General features: G+C 42.1%; 2 protein-coding genes across 10 annotated transcripts in view; both read right to left on the bottom strand.

Moving 5' to 3' along the window:
- Window positions 1-803: 803 nt before the first annotated feature.
- Window positions 804-14,598, bottom strand: uckl1a (uridine-cytidine kinase 1-like 1a). Of its 4 annotated transcripts, XM_037103912.1 has the most exons (16): window positions 14,362-14,598; window positions 14,104-14,172; window positions 10,827-11,014; window positions 10,487-10,593; window positions 8,622-8,792; window positions 8,307-8,378; window positions 7,969-8,158; window positions 7,814-7,875; window positions 6,644-6,660; window positions 6,354-6,452; window positions 6,175-6,268; window positions 4,723-4,785; window positions 4,499-4,621; window positions 4,137-4,244; window positions 3,735-3,891; window positions 804-3,113 (listed from the first exon to the last, which is right to left on the bottom strand). In XM_037103912.1, the coding sequence occupies exons 1-16, from the start codon at window positions 14,448-14,450 to the stop codon at window positions 3,043-3,045; spliced, it is 1,680 nt and encodes a 559-aa protein (XP_036959807.1). In that variant the 5' UTR covers window positions 14,451-14,598; the 3' UTR covers window positions 804-3,042. The 4 variants fall into 4 exon arrangements, with proteins under 4 accessions (XP_036959807.1, XP_036959809.1, XP_036959808.1 ...); XM_037103914.1 differs by lacking the exon at window positions 14,104-14,172; XM_037103913.1 differs by lacking the exon at window positions 14,104-14,172 and having other exon boundaries at window positions 14,350-14,598.
- A 9-nt stretch (window positions 14,599-14,607) lies between these two features.
- samd10a (sterile alpha motif domain containing 10a) overlaps window positions 14,608-19,551 on the bottom strand; it is a 56,267-nt gene continuing 51,323 nt past the window's right edge. For all 6 annotated transcript variants that reach the window (XM_037103922.1, XM_037103920.1, XM_037103923.1 and 3 more), the window contains 3 exons: window positions 16,479-16,647; window positions 16,248-16,388; window positions 14,608-15,021 (listed from right to left, as the gene is read on the bottom strand). In XM_037103922.1, the coding sequence (XP_036959817.1) occupies window positions 14,999-15,021; window positions 16,248-16,388; window positions 16,479-16,647 (333 nt within the window). In that variant the 3' untranslated portion in view covers window positions 14,608-14,998. The remainder of the gene's footprint in view (window positions 15,022-16,247; window positions 16,389-16,478; window positions 16,648-19,551) is intronic.

The raw sequence follows: 19,551 nt of genomic DNA on the forward strand, positions 1-19,551 counted from the left end.
CTTCTATTGTCCCTCGCTTCTTTGTGTACAACCTTACAACCTCATTTCACATGGAGTACGAGTGTGTGCGTGCACGTGTGTGCGTGCACGTGTGTGTGTGTGTGAGTGTGAGTAGCCTTCCCATGTTTTTTTTATCAGTGTGTACGTCTGTGTGCACGTGCACAGAGTAGCAGGGTCTGCGTCTGAGTAGCTGTGTGGGGAGAAGTGGGGGAGAGGGAGGTGGGGGGGGGGGAGAGAGAGAAAAAAATAGGTCACCCCTTAAAACAAAAAGCTTGCAGTCAACATCGCAACCGTCTGCTGAATTTTCATTGGCCTGCTTGTCTCCATGGTAACAGGTTAACCTTGAGGCAGTAGTCACATGGGCGAGCGAGTCTTCTGCTGTCTTGGAGAATACAGCGCGCGTCGTATGACATCCGTGATCACAGTGTCACCCATTCGGCGAGGAGCTATCGCATCAGGGGAGGGATGGGAAAAAAAAAATAACAACAAACAAACAAACAAACAAAAAAAGGAAACCAAACAAACGTGTAGGAGCAGGAGGAAGCTGCTGCTGCTGCTGCTGTAAGGTGTGAAGATGTGTTAATCTCGCTGTCGGTGAGCATGAATGACTGAATAAATACATGAATGAAGGCTGCCAGATTCAATGAGGGAAACAGGCAGTGAGAGGACGGAGGAATCGGAGAGATAACGCCGAGCATAAGGTCACACACCGGCTGGGAGGAAATTCATATTATTGCCGAGCAGGAGCACGAGGTTTGGTGCTGGAGTAAACAGTGTAAACACAGCAGGGAGGGGGAAACTCGGAGGCTCCAGGTTTCTTTTATTGCTCATTCCGTCAACCCTGAAATCACATTTAACGTCATTTAACTGAGCTCTGAACACGTTGTATTTCTGCACCAGGTCAGTTGGTAAAGATAATAAAACCACAGGGATGATTTTTTTTTATTATTATTACTTCCAAACTCACATTCATGACATCAGATTCAACATGTTTGAACGTGCGGTGGAGGTGACGCAGGTGAGTCTGCGCGCATTCTCCGGTAATGTAAAGAGACACTGGGTGCTCAGAGGGACACCCTATAAATCACACTGTGGAGAAGCTTAATGTGAGCTATACTGACCCCCTCAGGCTTTAGAGTGTATCACAGAGAGCGGGCGGCCTGTGTCTGAACCCTGAGAGTCACAGGACCGTGGAAAATACTCAGAAGTGAGCGTGTGACCGGCCGTGACCTCGAACCGACGGCGACCCGTCTGTCAGTCCAGACGCACAGCGGAGACATGACAGGTTTCAGGTGGAAGTAGAAAGAGGCAGTGAGAACCGGAAGTTGAGTCAGTAGCAGATGTTTTCTGCTACTCTGAATTTAAGATTGATTTTTTTTTTTAGGCATTCTAAAACCTATTGTGGAAATGTGGTAACCTACGAAGATTCAGATTAATTTGTGGTCGTTCTCTCACACAACATGTACACAAAAAAAAAAAAGTCTTGTTAGAGCAGCATAAAGATGAATGGCTTTATATCTGAGCATATTTTTTTTTTGCACCAGCTGTTCATAAACTCAGACTCTTCAGCCTATAATTAGCTCCTCTCATGTATTAACATTACATCTGAGTCACAGAGCAGTGAGTCACGTTGTCCTGTCCTGAAGGAATTAACAGAAAACTTCAAAGGAAGAACAAATGTTCAGTTTGTTGACACTATTTTTTTAAAGGTTTTTAACTTGTTATACAAGTTGTGACACATCTTCTTGCTCAATTTGTACCTTGTCGTTGAAGTTTGTAGAGATATCTACGGTGGTCAGAGTCTGACCTACAAGCCGGCCCCAAACCACTTGATAACACTAAAAAAATGCTTCTTAAGATAATTATGAGAGTGAAATATACTTCATTTACCGCCTCTTAAGTCCGCAATGAACTCAAACAGAGAAAAAAAGGGGGTGTACAACAAAACCTGCAGGCACCAGACTAATGAAAGGCAACTCTCTTGATGCAGGTAACCTAGTGGGATATTGACTTTTGATGGTCATTAAACGAGGTTGAAGAGTGCTCGCAAACTCCTTCAACTAGAAAAAACAAACAAACACGAGGACAGCACAGAAAAATCAACAGTGTTTGAAGGAATCAGACTGACTGACAGACTTGGTTCGATACCCCGCCTGTTTTAAACCCTCACAAAAGAGAGTCGGCTGTGAGGTGAACGCTCCGGGCCGCTCTGTCCTCATTGATCAGGAGTCAGTCTCCTCACTCTGCACACAGATCTGAATCTGCTGCAATCGATCCAGAGAGACTGTGAACTTCAGCCAAATAACGCCATCGACCTGATGCGACGTGACTCGATGTTAACAAGCAAACACTGATAATTTGACGGCTGGCGCAAGCTTGAATACAATCATTTAGAATAATACGGCGATTGATTTGTTTTGTATCGTACGTCAAAGGTATTAACTTAATTTCTAACTAACAAATGTCAGCTTGCTAACATGGTAAAGTCAAAGTGAACACAGCAAACAATACCTAAAATTAATTAATGTTATTGTGAGTGTGTTAACATTATTGTTATCACCAGTTAACACTGTGGCTGGTACAGATGTTTGCTAGCAACCAATTTACACAGTTTACATGTTGGTTAAGTTTTATTGGTGCAACCTGATTTATTAATCTAGTTTAACACTCTAGCAGTTGCTTAGAGTCATGAACAGCTGGTGCAATCTGAATGAAACAATTTAGATAACAATAATATTGTTATTGTATTACTGTACCTCAGAGGTAATGGCACTGTTTCACCTCTTGTGACCCTTCTGTATGAAATATTAATGACCAACACGCAGCTGTAAATAAAACAAAACATCCCTCGTGCATACAACTTGACCGAGACTCATCCGTCATATAAGAGTACAAAAAGTCATGTGCAGTACACAAAAAGTGAATAGAATTATATAACAGTTTCTTTTTCTTCTGGTTTATGCCTAAAGGGGAATATGCACAACAATGGGAGTTTTCAAGTAGTGTTGTGTTTTCTTTCACAGAGGCTCACAGATGTTTGTGTCAGTATGACGGCTGGTCCTGGTCGTCGTCACTCCAGCTGTCGGTCCCGAAGTATCGGTCGCCAAAGTCACCTGAAAGCACACGACAGTGGCGCTCCTGTGTAAAACTAAATGTTTAGGGAAAATGTAAATAAGAGCTGAATGCTGTTTTTTTTCTAAAATGAGAAAAAAATATTTTCTGAACAAACAGAGAGACTAATTGATTGGTTTAACACAACACATTAAATATTCATCTTCGTGTTTGCATGTTATGTTTAATTATGTAATTGTGTGAAATTATTTATGCCTACAGACGACCTACTGGTATATCTGATATGCACATTGTGCAGTTTAGTTACAGCGGTGATCAAGAGCAGCGCTGGCTGCAAATCTGAAGTGACACCACCATTAAATTAGAATCCGCTGGGACATGAAATGAAATCTGTCAACTTGAAACAGAAATGTTTATTATCTTTTATCATCTGCGACGAGCGTGGATTTTTCTATGTCCTGCGTAAAACTAAAATCACACACCCAAGACCCAGCAGAAGACAGAGCTGTTTGCTGACGACATCTTCTGAAATGCTGTTTTCTTATAATTTTATTCATCTTAGAAACACTCTTCAAAAGCAGAGAGGCTCAAGTCAGGCAAATTAATTCTACTCTGGATAAATTGTTGACAGAACGAGTGAGTAGATGCGTGTGATGGCTTACCGATACCGGGAATTACATGTAAAAAATCGTCCAGACTCTTGTCCACGGCGGTGGTGATGATTTTGACCTTTGGGAAGGCGTAGGCCACAGAGTGCACCCCGAGCTCTGCCATCAACAGCGACACCAACACGATCCTGTCCTCCTGCACCTCGTGATCCTGCTCAGCAACACACATCACAGCAACGACTGTCAGCGCCTGCCTGCTCTTCATCAGGAGGATAATTAGCAAGAGGAGAGCAAGGGAGGAAAATATTTGACATTTCTCTTCGCGGAGATAAAGCCAATCTAACCTCACCAGGACAAACAAGTCCAATTAATAACAACCCAGATAAGAAACTGACCCAGAGGAGAGGGGCCCTACTGCTGTCTCACTGAGGAATAATGATGTTAATCTCCACCCACCAACAGGACTCGTACTGCCATCATGGCAGCAGCGCCGGTGGAGACTGTGCTGTCCATTAGGATGACATGATCTTCGCTGATGTCTTTGGGCAGACGCAGGTAATGCAGCTGGCGAGGCCAGAGAGGAGGAGACAGGTTACCATGGTTACAAAAGCAGGAAGGGCAGTTACCACGGAGACACACATCATGTGGAAGAAAGGAAAAAAAACAAAAAACAAAAAAAAACAATCAAAACATTTTTATCTTCTGTTTGATGCGAATTCTCAGACAGCGTCCAAAATCGAGTAAAGTCTCCAGAAATGTAGCACACAGCAGAGCCTCACGGGACGGGGGAATGGTACTAAATGACTCATTCTGTGTACCTCCGGTTCGCCAGAGTCAAGGTTGGTCTGGATGAGGATCTTGCCGATGCGGACGTCCTTGCACACGGCCCTCAGGGCGGGCTCCATGGTCTCTCCTGCCCGCAGGACCGACACACCGGTGATCTGTGGAGACGAGGCAGCGGAGCAAGTGTGACGACAGAAACACCCGAGGACGCGCACGAGTGGAAGTTAATGAGACCTTGTAAAACAAAAACATCACTCACCCCTTTACCGTTGGAGCTGCGGCCCTCGTACTGATGACCCTGTGGAGTCTGAACCACACATGTCTGTGAGAAAACACAGAAGAAAAACTATTCAATTACACAAACACACTGCGCTGATGGATGCAGACACTAGAAAGGTGCCAATCAAACGATGTGTCTGCCTGCATGGAGAGATCTTGACAACGTGTGAAGCATTTCTGTAGTATATACAGTTTGTACGTTTGTTCATTTTTTGCTTTATCCCATTCTCCACAAACGGTGTTCACTCTCCTTTAATGCCATCAATTTTCCACAGATATCTTTCTGACACCTTCTAACAATCCAGTGATGTCAGAACGGTATGAAAATAAACTTGCGCTGACTTGAACTTTGCTTGATACACCACAGGCAATACATCAGACTCCTTCATTGCTGTCAGGTGCACCGTCGAGAGCTATTACTGCTTTGAAAACTCTTTCTTGTTGGGACTTTCAAACTATGATAACCGACATACAAGAGTCGGCTGCTTAAAGGCTTTGTTTTAAGACACAATAAGCAAACACGGATACATGTAAAAAGATAAGCTGAAGAAGTGAGGCTGCTTGGCGTGTGACACTTGAACGTACCAATAACTGTGTTTAAGGTAGTCTCTGTTTTCACAGTGAATCTAAATCAAATTCAGTGTCTCTGCAGATTTTCAAATGAGATTAGCAGGAAATAAAAGTGACAGCTGCCTGGAGAGAAGTATGTATAAATTTGAAATAATCAGCAACTGAAAAGACGATGGATTAGCTTCGGTTAGTCAAACTGCTAACACTAGCATTCAACCACTTCATAGTTAAGATTACGGATTAAGGATTAGGTTAATTCTAAAATATCAACACATATCTTGGACACATCTATCTAAAAGAAGAGGAAGAAGAATGTTAGCTAGACAGTGGTTGAATGCTAACGTTAGCTAACGGGTTTTCAAATGTTGTTTTACCTTGAAATATGTCCCGATGTCCCTTGAGATTAACATTATTCATCCTCTTTTCATTCATGGAGTAATAAATTAATATAATTTTGTTAGAGTATTTACATTTACACAGCTTGTGACACAGCAACAAAACACTGTCACAGAAAACTTCCAAATCCTGTGGAAAATGGCTGCCATTGTAAATCTGGGCCATCAGTAAAAATGGAATGAAATATTCATATTTAGTTGTACTGCTAGATGCCACTGAGTTCCTACAAACTGGACCTTTTCACATTAGTGTGGAGTTTAATCACTCTTAAGCTCCTTTGGTCTCTGACAACTCTTTAGCTGCTAAATGCTAACAAGCTAGTCATTAACTGTGTCTGTCTGTTGTGTGTCAGGGTCAGGGGATAATCATCTGTGGGCTCGTCTCCTTTTCTGTGATCGATTGTTAATATGAAAATCAATTAAAGCCACTTTGACTAATACTCTGTGAGAAGTTGAAGTCCACCCACCTGAGAAGGTAGAAATGTTAGCGCATGTTCTATGAGAAGCCGCATTAATCTCTTTGAGTAGAAGATGAACTCATCTCGACTGGTTTCTTTATTCCTGCAGCACAGAGCAGAGGAGGATTAAAACTCATATTCATCGTGCGGGCCGAGACAAGGACTCGTTCTTGATCACAGGTCGGTACCTGATGATGGTGTGCAGGCCTCTGACCTGCGGCGTGCTCTCCAACACGCTGAGCGTCTGAGGCAGCGGCTGGTTCTGCTGAGCCGAGGCCAGGAGCGCCCTGAGACCAAAGAGAGATTGTTAGGATCAAAAGTTTATTTTTTTTTATCGTTTGTTGAAATGAAGAAGTCTGGGTTTAAGATGGCAGCGACATCATTCACACCAAGTCACTAAACAGACACACAGAGAGGAGTGAAGGCTCAGTCTGAACACAAGCAATCACACAAAATCTCCAAGGTAGAAGGTAAATACCTGACACTGAGCTCACGCTGCATTAAGAGAGAGGGTGAGAGACAGACAGTGAGATGAGGTAAAAAAAAGCAGATAGTGAGAATACTTTCTTAGTCTGTCTGTGGCCTCGTGCTCTATAAACAAATATATGGTATATATGTTCCTGAAACAGCTGCAAGAACAAACGGTGCATTTTTGGGACTATTCTTCCAGCTGCGCATTTGGTTCTAACGAGCGTTTACAGCAGAACGACTGACTGCTGTGTGGAAAAGAAAAGAATATTTTTGCCCAGTGAGGCAGCGTGGCTCACTGATTTGTACGAATGGGTCTGATAGCTTGTTCCATTTTGGATCCAATTCTGAGAAGGTAAAGATAAATTACCCAGATGTGTTCAGCTCAGCTGCAGATAAATCACTGATCATCACAGTTCTCAAACTGTGAGCTCCCTCTAGATGTACACAAAGGAATCTCAGGAAAAGTTAACTGGAAAAACGCATAAAACCATCAAAATACTACAAAACTTCAAATTAAAACACTCTATCTGAAATGTAGTTTAAAATAAGTTTAGTCTTTCCTGTAATATTTTTGTTTCCGCCGGTGCGTAGTCATGTGTTTGATAAACAAGCCGTTCTCAGAGGAAAATAACATCTCATATCACTGTTTGAAGTAAAGGTGGCAGGGTCCGCCACATATAAACGCAGTAAATCGGAATCGTGTTGTCCTTTAAGATCAGTTTGTTTATTCAGCTTATTCAGTTGTGTAGATTTCTTTGGTTTGTTTAGACAAAAAGAAATTCAGTCAAAGGAGATCTTTTTATTCAGATTGAAGTTTCTTCCCCAAAACTAAATAGTGCCTCTTTAATTTAAGTATCTATGGTCTATTTAGACACACAGACAAATAGACAACATCAAAACTTCAATAAAGGATCTGAAACAATTCGGATTTGATCTTCATCCTTAGTGGCACGTTTGTGAGCGCTTCTTGACAACAATATGAACTATATGAAGAATATAGTGTGTCCTATATGGTTTAGAAAGAGAGAACAATACAAATCTGAAAGTTTGTGAGTAAGAATGTCTGATTTCATGTTCGCTTTAAGCTCTTTATTCTCTCCTTCTGTCGGTATGTTACAACTTTCAGACACATGGTGGCGCCACCCTCTTATGTACCACCAGTGCTGGGGCCACTCACCTCCTCCAGCTGGCTGTGAACATGCTGGACAATCAGATCAATGGCCACCATGTTCCCACCACCTAGGAGGGACAAAAGAAAGAAGAGATGAGTGCATTTGGAGAAGCTGTTGGTCTGCATGTTAAACAGAGAGTGAGAAAGTCTGATTGTTTTACCTCTCGGCACAACAATGTCGGCCAGCCTCATGGTCGGCTCGATGTACTGCTCGAAGGCCGGCTTCACAAACTTGTTGTACTGCTTGATGACGCCTTCAATGTCTCGCCCGCGCTCTGTGATGTCCCTGCGGAGCCGGCGAACCAGCCGAATGTCTGAGTCTGTGTCCACAAAGATTTTCATATCCAGGAGCTGCAGGTGGGGGAGAGCAAACAGCCCTGAATGGTTCAATAATATTCACTTCAGCAAAGCAGCTGCTCAAACAACAATAACTGTGGGTGATTGCTTTGCTTCAAAATTCTTCAAAAAGAAAGAAAACAAAGAAAACATATTGCCTCACCTGAAGAAGCTCTTTGTCCGCAAAAGACATAATACCTTCAAATATAATTACGCTGGCGCCGTACACGTTTTTCTAAAAAGAGAGAGGAGAGAAAACCAAAAGGCTTCAAAAGCAGAATAAAGAGTTGGTTCAGCTTTTATAAGATTAAAGAGGAAATGTTTTAAAATAATATTTCGTTAAGCCTATAATATGTTTTCCAGTTTGGGAATTCAACAAAGAAAATAACTTACTGCTTCAGTACTTTGTTCTTAAGGACAGGATGCATATTTAATCTCTAACAGTTAAAACTTACCATCGAGGAGTTTTCTGACTCACCCAGTCTTTCTGTCGCCCGTGCGTGGTGAAGTCGTACACCGGGATCTTCACACTCTTGCCCTGCTTCAGCTTCCTCAGGGTGGCGACCAGCAGCTCGAAGTCGAATGCCCCCGGATGATCGAAGTTGTAGTCGTTACTCGCTGCCAGAGCCTGCTCCTCAGGAGATAAGACCTGGAAAGCACAACCAATTATTAAGCATGTCTGATTTAAAAAACAAAACAAAAACATCAGCGTGACATTTTGGTGAATGTCATTATTAAGTTTGCTGAGAATATCGATACAATTTTCATGTCAGTAAAATAAATTATGAAGTGAGGATCCTTGATTTCCCCCTTAGAATATGATGATGTCATGATGAGGTCTTCACCAAAGACTACTAACATTTCACATCTTTACTGTGTATGTGTCGTCCTGACAGAACTGACAATCGAGAAGAAAATAGACCTGATCTTTGTTACTCTGGATGGAGATTAAGGATGCTGAAAGGCCAGATCCAACACGGTGAGAACTGATTTTATCTATTGTGTCTTTAAAATGTCAAACGTAGAGGATGAGTCAGCTGATGATCAGTAGTCTATATGAGCTCTGTTGGTGATCTTTTAATTATGGATGAAGTCGTTGTACATTGTTTTAGGTGTGTAGCGCAGTTTGTCTGTTTTGTCATAAATGTATTTATTATGTTAAGTTAGTGTTTTGCGAGCAGGGGAGGAAAGTGTGGATAACAAAGTTTAAGTTTTCCCTCTATAGTTGCAGTCCGTGTTGGTTCTGGGGGGCTCACTGAACCCCCTAGTGGCCGTAGTGAAAAATGCATACTTAAACTGTATCTTTATTTTTCATAATAACACAGAAATATTAATGAATTTATTGTAATGCATTGCTCTATAATAATTAAGGGGAAACTAATTATGTGACTGTGACAGCTCTGATGGAGCTCAGGATTTATCAGGAGGACAGCAGCTTTACTCCAAACACTTTTACTTTTTGAATCTGGTATGGTGTGTGTGTGTGTGTGTGTGTGACCTTTTGGGTGTGTAGAAGAACACAGGATGTTAATTAACATTAGATCCTGAACGATCCTGTCGGCATGTGCTGAGATTCAAGCAATAAAAGTTTAGCCGGTGTACCTCATGCGTAAATGTGCAGCGACAGATGCTTTTTAGGTAAAGATCTAAAATGTAACAATTTTCATTAAAACATTCAGAAATTAACAACAACATAAAGAAAAGAACTAACAGTGTTGACCATGAAGATGTCTGTAAAAATGTCTACTAACCAGTTAGCCTCGGCCCGTCCTGTCATGTGATACCAATCAGAGCTACCAGTGTGAAATGCTGGCGGTGCGGCTAACTAGCTAATTGCTGTGGAAATATGCTGCCCCCTTTTCAAAAGTTCAAACTGCACCTTTACTGTGGTTTATTAGACCTGACTCAGTATTGAAGGAGGCTCCTTCGTTTTTTAAGTGTGTGCACAATGAAAGTCAACAGATAATAATTAATGTCTGGGTTCATAATTACATTTTTTTGTACTAAGGTAAAATGCCAGATGTGTTTGTCTCCTTTTCATAATAAAGGCATTGCAAAAAGACATAGAGATAATTAGAAAGGTAATAAAGAGTGTCGGGGACCCTTGCACATGTAGAGATGTCGTCTGCTTCTCCATGTGTATGAAATATCTGCACTGTGATTTGCGGGCTGTAATCTAAGAGCTCATTAACTCCAAACTGTGACAGCAGTATAATGATGCTTAGAGGTGAATTTTGAATCACATAAGATAACAAAACCTTCCATCCCAAAGATGATTATTTCCTCCTACAATGAACCCACAGATAATTGGTAACAGCCACATAAAATGCATGACGCTCTCACCTTGTAGAAAGAATCCATAGACAACAGCACAACCCACGGCACATCCAGAGCCTCAATGATCTTATTGGCCACGGTGGTCTTCCCTGAGGCGCTGCCCCCACACAACCCTGCAGATCCACACAGCATTTCAATGGGCCATTATGTGTGTTTTTCAGAGTGTGTCTAATGTTGTCTGGCGGTATGCATGTGCGATGGCAGCAAAGTGTTTATGGGTATATAAAGACACAGCGGTAACACAGGGACAGGTTCTGCAGCTCGGAGCCACAGTTTGGCACGAAGGAGGTGAAAAGAGAAAAACTGTCAGGAGGAGTGAAAAAAAAAACAAAAAACATCATCATACCGATGACAAAGGCTTCTTTTGACTGCGCCCCGTGCTCGTCATACCAGGGAGGTCGGCCAGCGGTGTAGATGGTGCGTGTGCCCGTGCGGAGCAGAGGAGGCTCGGTTTTACTCAGTGAGGTAGCGCTCTTCCTGCGAGGGGCCCCGGCGGGGGGCAGGAGCCGGTCCAACGAGTCCTCCCCACTCCCACTGCAAAAACACAGACAGCAGGGCAGGTTACAGCCTGAACACACAGACAATCACACACAGGTGTAGTGTTTCCTTTCTATTCAGTCTGCAGTATCAGACATCAGCCCAGCTTATACATACAACCTCACTATAAAGATGTTTGAATTATTATTATTATCATATCGCTGATGATAGTTTGATAACATTTGGGCATGAAATCCAGGTGTTACACATTCAACACACAGACATGCACAGGTACTAAAATATTCTCAATAACATTAAAGGAGCTCTGTGGCATTCCTGTGTCATTTGTTCATGTTAGCGGACTCCATTTCTAAATTAACGTGAGCTACTGTTGCTCTCTGTTGATGACGCACTCGAGAACATCACATCCTTTAGACTGTCGCGGTCCACAGAGGCCACAGGGCTTCTTGAGACTTGAATTATGCCAAACGTGTAGTAGGGAGCCATTTTGTTTGTTTCTGGTGTCCACATCTACTCTACAGCTGCTTAAGGAGAACGCTGCAACACTTGTTTTGCTGTAAGTGGAAACTACAAAACTTCACCTGACTTTCCATCGGCATGGGGCTGAGTAGGTAATGACTGAATTTTCATTTTTGGGTGAACTGTTCCTTTAAAAATCACAACCACGACCAAACTACAAGAGTAAAATGCTGCCTAAATAATGAAGATGAGTGAATAATAATAATGTAAATATATACTCTCGGATATTTCTCTGCATTGAGGAATTACTCTAACTTTTACTACTGTAACTATCCTTATAATACTTTAAAATTCTCATGCAGTACCTTTACCTGTAGTGGTGTATTATTGGTACTTTTACTTCAGCAAAGTATCCAAGTACTTCTTCCACTGATGCCTGGACTGAATTAATACTTCACATTGCAGCTTACATCACTTTACTTAAGATTATGATCTCACACCGCAGTTTACTGAGGAACAAGTAAAAGTCAGCTTAGTCTGCGCATCACACACACACACACGGACACACACTGCGTCCCCACTGGCTGTAATTAGAAATCAAATGAATAACTCTGTTTGTTTCTAATGTGATGCACAACCAGATACATACGCTCACGCTGCAACTGGAAGAGAGGACTAATGAAGGTTTTGCTTATTTTAACCGTTGCAGTTTCAAATGCTTGTTCAGTAATGACACAGTGAAGGCAACCCCTCTGTGGCTGAGCACAGATAAACAGCACAATCTAACCCACATCCAGCAGATCCTCTGACCTCTCAACAACCCCTCTTTGGAGATTATTTATAGCTCACATCACAAACACGGTGTGTTTGAGTTTTCAAAGGAGGAAAACTGGCACCCCGTTCTGTCTGAACTGAAGCAAACAGACATACCTGCGGTCCGACCTCAGGGACCAACAGCCAGAGATTCTGGCTCCCGTGCAGTCCAGCAGAGTCATATCTGCTTCAGACGACAACTTGCAACCCTCCAGATTCACAACACGACGGGCCGACCACAGAGTGACACTGACACTCACTGAAGTTATATCACAGGTGCGTTTCTAGTCTGCTCTCACTCCGTCTATTCACACTTCTTTATCATCTGAAAATCTGACTTCTGTTCACGTCTTCATGCTCCTGCCCATGTGTCCTCTCTGCCCACCTGCGTCTGTGCGAATGAACTAAGAGGATCACTGTAATGCTGGCAGCAAAGAGCTGCTTGGCTGGTATTAATAGAGACACCTGTGAGTAAAAGCAGGACGGAACGGACGTCTTCTGCTGATCCTTCCTCTTAGTTAGCTGATCTGATCCACAACAAACACAGAGGGACATTGAAACAACTCTTTACTTTCATAAAAATGATGAAGCTTTCACAAGTGATTCAGTTTACAGTGATCAGCGATTGGAGACTGTTCAAAAATGACTTCAAGGAAATAATAAAAGCAGATGGTGATGGACTTATAGATCACATTCCCAGTCTAGTCACTACTGTGACGCTTCGCAACACTCGGCTCATCCACCCATCCACACTGTGAAGCTGCCATACAAGGTGTCGACCAGCTCATCAGGAGTGATACACACAGTGACACACCCACAAACCCACAAACCTCCCAAGAATACCTGGTAATTGGTAGTAACCAGTAGCGGTTCTAGACCAGTTTTAATAGCGGGGCCAGGTTGGGGCCGGCTTTTTTGTTAGGGGGCACATACAACTCAGAAAATAAATACAAAATCCTCATTCATAAAGAAAGAAATCACAAGAAATCTGTCATTGTATTATTGATGCAGACTTCCTGTCAGGGGGGCCACAGGGGGTCCGGACTCAGAGTCACGGGGACGCTGGCCCCTGTTGAATCCCCCCCAGAACCGCCCCTGGTAGTAGATACTACCTCTGCAGATTACATTCTGCATCAGTGCCAAAGTAGCTTAATTAAAAAAATAAAATAAATAAAATTTGGATTGAATAAAAAATATTATACAGATAGTCAGAAAAATGCTAAAATCAATCATTTGTTAACCCCTAGTATACAATATTTACATATATGTATTATATATGTATAATACATATATGTCTATATATTCATATATAGAATATGATTATATATTCATATTTATTCATATACACTTTTACCAACAATGCCACTATCAATGTTATGTTTAGCAAAAAGTTAGAAGAGTAAAATATTTTAAATATATTATACCAAAAATATTCAGGAAATGCAAAATCAAAATGTAGCTATGTCACAGAATAAACAACCAAGCGAAACAATAAAATATCCCAATAGTCTTAACCACCTCTGACTCCTGAACTTTAGGGGCTTTGCGCTGTTTTTAGACAGAATAGTCCTTTAACACATTTTGTAGGTTATTAGGTTAATCTATAACCACCAGAATCGCGTCTAATATCCACACTCCCCTTACAGTCCATGTAAACACACCGTTTTACACCACAGACAGTCATATAAATATAATAAAAGCTTTATTTTGTGTTTATTTTACATTATATTCTTGGGTTTTCGTCATTTGTTGGTCTGTGACGCACAACTGTGTCCACACGCAGCAGCTCACCTACTTCTGAAGAGCTCCGCGTTCACACCGACTATGACTCATCTACAGCTGACTGCGCTCACCATCCTGCACGAGTAAATCCACAGATCCCGACAGACAGGTGTTTCTTTATCAATGTCAGGAGTCGACACCTGGCAGATCTCCGTGCAGTGTGCAGGAGCAGGAGCAGGAGCAGGAGGAGGAGGAGGGGAGTCAGTGTGGTTATCGCTACGTTAACAGGCTGAGGACGCTGCTGCAGCTGCGGACTACAGATCAACAACACAACACATCTGAGCGCAGACAACACACACGGACACACAAACACTCACGGCATCATGTACCTGTCCGAGCGGGACGACATTATTGTCCCGCACTCCGTTTCCATGGGGATCTTGCGACCTCGGAGCCGGCACCGGCTGGTTAAAGCCATCCCTGCTTGCTTAACACACACCCCGTTGGATTGTGGGTAATGTAGTTTATCATCACGTGTGACGTGCTCTCCCTTCTCCCTACCCACAGTCTGCTCTTGTCAATTGTAATGCTACACAATCCTGACCTTTACAGAGGCGTTTTCAGACACACAACGCTGACGGTTTGATATTTTTTATTTATTTGTTTTTGTTTATTATAACATTTAAAAAAAAAAACTGACAGAGACAGAGAGAGACAGAGAGAGAGAGAGAGAGAGAGAGGTAGAGACAGTTAGAGAGACACAGTTAATAATTCATCACACATTAAAAGCAATAAATGGACAGATTGTCACGGAGCGTCTTCATCACAGTTCATAGTCAGTCCGTAAAGATTATGTCTGCTGTTCAAGCTGCCGGCTTCCACTTGACGACAAAAGTTCTGCACGCCGCCGCTCGCTGGACGTTTTTTATATTCCACAGATCTGATTCACGTGAGAGTGTTTGAGGACATATCCCATCATTCAACAGCACCCAGCTTCTTCCAAAACAAAAAAAAAAAAACAACTGGCTACGATATATTCCCAAAGGAACCTGTGAAAGACAGAGAGATTCTCAGACTTTTCAGAGCATTTAAAGACATTTTAATTCTTTACCTTAATTTATTTGTTCAGCTTTTGTTCTAATTGTTCAGTCGCTGTACGTCTAGATCTGTGCAAACACATTCAAATTCCTCAAGTGTGTACGCTCACTTAAATAAAGCCAATTCTGATTCTAATTCTAATTTTGGGGAATAATGTTATTTGTTTTCCGGTTGAGAGACACATGAGAACACTGATGCCACATTTATCTCCTTACATTTAATTATGATGATAGTTTAGTTAAAACTCACTTGTATATTGTATACTTGATGTTTAGATCTGTTGGGTGGACCGTTTTTACCTTTAGACGTTGCCGTCTCGCGGTTTCCTGTGTCTCAATTCTGTATCGATCCTGATTTATGACACATTTTCCCTTTTCAGATATCACAACCTGTTTCTAGCAATGTACAGTGTGTTGTCAAGACCACTGTTGAGCTTCATTCTCCTCATTAAGTGACAAAATAGAGAAATTCAGAGAAGCAACAGTTACTTCAGGCGTCCTGGAAAGGAGAATCCCTGCTTCTTACAGCAGGATTTAAAGGACAGGTGCATGCAGTTTGTGTAATCTGTTATGGTTTACATGAAAATGGGACCCAAATGCAGAGTCAAGGAGAGCGTCAATGAAAAACAGGCAGACGAACTAAGGAAACAAAACATTCAAATATCTAAACCAAGTGCAAACAAAATAAAGCGCTGGGAACACAGACAACACACGAGGAACAAACACAGAGCAAACCGACAACAGAAGGTTAAACAGGGTTAGGTGAAACTTTACAGCATGATCACAAGGGAGAGAAAACGAGACGCAGCCAGGAAGTTACACAACATGACACATGACGAAGACGCTTTCAAAATAAAACAGGAAACAATAAAGCTGAATCCCAACATCATGACAAAACAAAGTCTTTGAAACTTCAGACCTCCAGACCCCCTCTATGGTTTTGACATCCTTCCTGTTTTTGACATCTGAAGGTTGGCAGGTCTGTGCGCTAAGCTAAGCTAAGCTAAGCTAAGCTAAGCTAACAGTCTGATGCTTCATGCAAGAATATATGCGTGGTATCGATCTTCACGTCCGACTCTCACCAGAAATCAAATGAGCATACTTCCCCAAAATTAAAACTACTCATTTAAGGTCTGTGTTTGAGATTTGTGTTTTGAACATTAAACACACTCCCTCACCTCTGCTGAGCAGCTGCAGGTTGCGTCCCTCCTCCTGCACCTGGAGCTGCAGCACCTGCTGCAGCAGCTCCTGTCGAAGTGTCTCCTGTACGAGTCCCATCCTCTCCAGCTTCTCCCCGTTCAGACGCAACAACGCCCGGCCTGGAAGAAGAAAGCAGACAGTTAAAACACACATCCTGAGTTTATTTTGTAATTCACTTATTGTCTGATTATGTTAGCAGTGTGTGTGACCTGTGATAGCGTGTTGGGAAAACGCCTCCACGTAGGTTAAGTAGTTGTGCGGACAGTGTTTCTTCAGCCATTTGCAAACATCTTGTTGTGACCAGAGAACGACGGGGCGGATCAGGCTGGGCTGTGTTGGGCTCGTGTGGTATATGCCATAATTGTCACTGGATCGGTACTGCAGACAGACGGACAGACAGAAGAAGATGGACATGTATTAGAAAAACAGTCCAACTATTCTGGAAATGTTCTTACTGATAATCAAGGAGAATACCTGCACTGACATGAGGCATCTACGTGTTACCATACAAACAGTGCCTATAAGCTATAGATCGATAATGATACTCTGAAAAATTCACAGTCAGATTTATTAGAAACTTTAGATCCTTTAATCCGTATTGTGCTGCATGATTTATACCTGGATATCTTGAAATCTTCTCAAAAGCTATGATCCGTAATCAGTAATGTGTAAGGCAAGTATTAGAACAAGCTGAACAGTCTGGTGAGTTTTTAAATTACAACACTTGACTGTAATGACGCCTTTAAAACCAGGACAAGACGAATCGTATGTCACATCACAACAGAACGAGATCCAAAATCTAAGATGTATACAGTCTCATATCATAATGAAGACATATATCATATTTATTGCCCAGCCCTGGCATATATCATGTATTTCATATCAAAAATCCTGTGGTTGGAAGCGAACTGACACCCACCTTTTCAAGGGGGATTAGGGCGGTAACATCTGTTGACCAGCACCTATAAAACTCACTTTACACGTTTCATCTATACACCTCCAGAGGCTGAGGTCATACCATCACACTACTGACTCCTCAGGTAGTAGGAGGTGGAGTTATGAGACAGGACAGGCTGAGACTGGCTTGTTGTCAATTTAACCTCAGATATCTCTGCAACACAACTCACAGACGTCTCTATCACAGAGTCAAAACTGGAGTTTCTTTTCATTTTTGAAGGTTTAAACCTAAAATGCTCACATGTTGCACCTTTAAGGTCACACATGAACAATTAACGCTACAATCACACATTACACACAGAAGCAAATAAGCGACTTCCAAAATGCTCCGCAGGATCCACAAACACACGCTGCTTTTCTTCACTGCACATGACGAGTTGCTCGTGAGCTTGTGAAGCCGAACATTCAGCTACGAACCCTTTCAGACTGACAAACACTCAGAGGTTCAGATGAACATAGACGGGCCTATACATGACGAACTGAAAAGGTCCTCTATATGAGCAGGTCTCAAACTCATTAAAGCACACAGCACACCATGCAGATCAAACGCTCTGCATAGACGTGAACTTCCAAGCAGTCTGACGGATCAGCCGACATGCAGAGTGTGATCATGAGATCCACCTCTTTAATCTTGAAGACGCGCACCGTGTAGAAAAGTGCGGATGGCTAATCGAACCGGCTCTTTGATCAGTCAATCCGTTTTAAAAATTCAGCAGGTTCAGCAGTTCTCCAGCTCAACATTTCCTCAGATGAGGGAAGAAAAAGGAGAGGAGAGGCTGGCTCACATTTAACACTCAGCAGGGGAAAGATTGGTGCTTGATGTCGGAGTGTTTCTGAGCGATGACTCTATCTCATCGAGTGCAACATTTGATTAAAGACAGAACACGTTCCAGCTCAGAAACATACAACATGGTCTGACACTAATGTTTCAGTACACTCCATCTTACATTGTATTAAGTTGTTAAACTTTAAATATATTTACATCTACAACTCTGTATCCTTTACAACCGAGGAGTCATTAATAACAACCTTTACTCTTTGGTTTAAAGTCCAACATAAGTTACTGTCAGGACAAAAACCTCTCCATGTACTCTTACAAGTTAGTCAGAAATTTAACTCCTCGAAGAAAACAAATGTGTAACAGTTGGCTCGAGCATTAGTCTTGTCACACTTGATTATGGTTGAGTAATGAGGCCCAACAAACCAAAGCACAACTCAAACTGTTTACATGCAGCACGGAGCAAAGCAGCTTGTTGGGACGTCACTGCTCAGACAGAGAATAAATAATCATTAGTCAAGTTTGAGTGTTGGAAAAAACAGAAAAAAGGACAAAATGTGTTTTACACACAATATCATGAGGACACAAACAGCTTTTAGACGTTACTATTTCACAAGTCCATGTAGAACATGGCTATTAAATTATTTAGCTTCTTCATTTTTGGACAGAGAACTGCAGAATATGCTTAAATAAAATCTTGACACCGTATCTATTTCAGCAACAAACTGTGAGCACATGAATATAGAGCTGGTTTTGATCCTGAAATATAAGATACTGATGGAGAGAGCTAGGAGTGTTTGTCGATAATGATGCTGAGTACGGACCCCACAGAGAGAAGCTGCTGTGGCTAATGGGGATCTGGATAACAAACACAGACACATTCGAAGTTTGAAGAGAGTATTTTTCTGCCTCTTGACTGATTTCCAATCCACTGTTTTACTTCAAACCCTCCGGCTCGGTGCAGCACCTCCATTTCCGTCGTGAGCAAAAGTCTTTCTCACCTCACAGCCTCGTTTTCACACAGCGTACTGTCAGCTGGATTATTAGAGACAGGTGCTGCCCAGAGGTGGGAAATAACAAAGAACAAATACTTCAATACTGTACTCACAGTGAGTAGATTTTTTTTACAGGTATCTCTACTTGACTGGAGTATTGATTTTCTTTTACATTTCTATCCCTAAATTTTAACAGAAATATTGGTACTGTACACTCCTTACAGTATTCAAACAGGCTCTTTACACTTTTAATGCATTTTAGGGCTCATTTTTATCCATCCATATCACCGCATGGCAGACAAGAGACATAACAACAGATAAACAGTCAGAGAGGGAAGCTTGACTGGGGAGAAAAGGCGTGTTAGTGTCTCGTGTCTGCAGAGACCCTGCAGCCTCCTGCCTGGATTCTCTTATTTCCTCAGTTTGTCGCTGCGATCGAGACGTGTCACAAACCCAAAATCTGGCTATTTGACGTCCTGTGAATGAGACTCAACAATCCACTATCCTTCTGTTGCCTTTAGGAACATCTCAGACAAATCCTGCTCATTCTAC

The sequence above is a fragment of the Acanthopagrus latus genome, chromosome 7, assembly GCF_904848185.1.
Source record: "Acanthopagrus latus isolate v.2019 chromosome 7, fAcaLat1.1, whole genome shotgun sequence".
NCBI lineage: Eukaryota > Metazoa > Chordata > Actinopteri > Spariformes > Sparidae > Acanthopagrus > Acanthopagrus latus.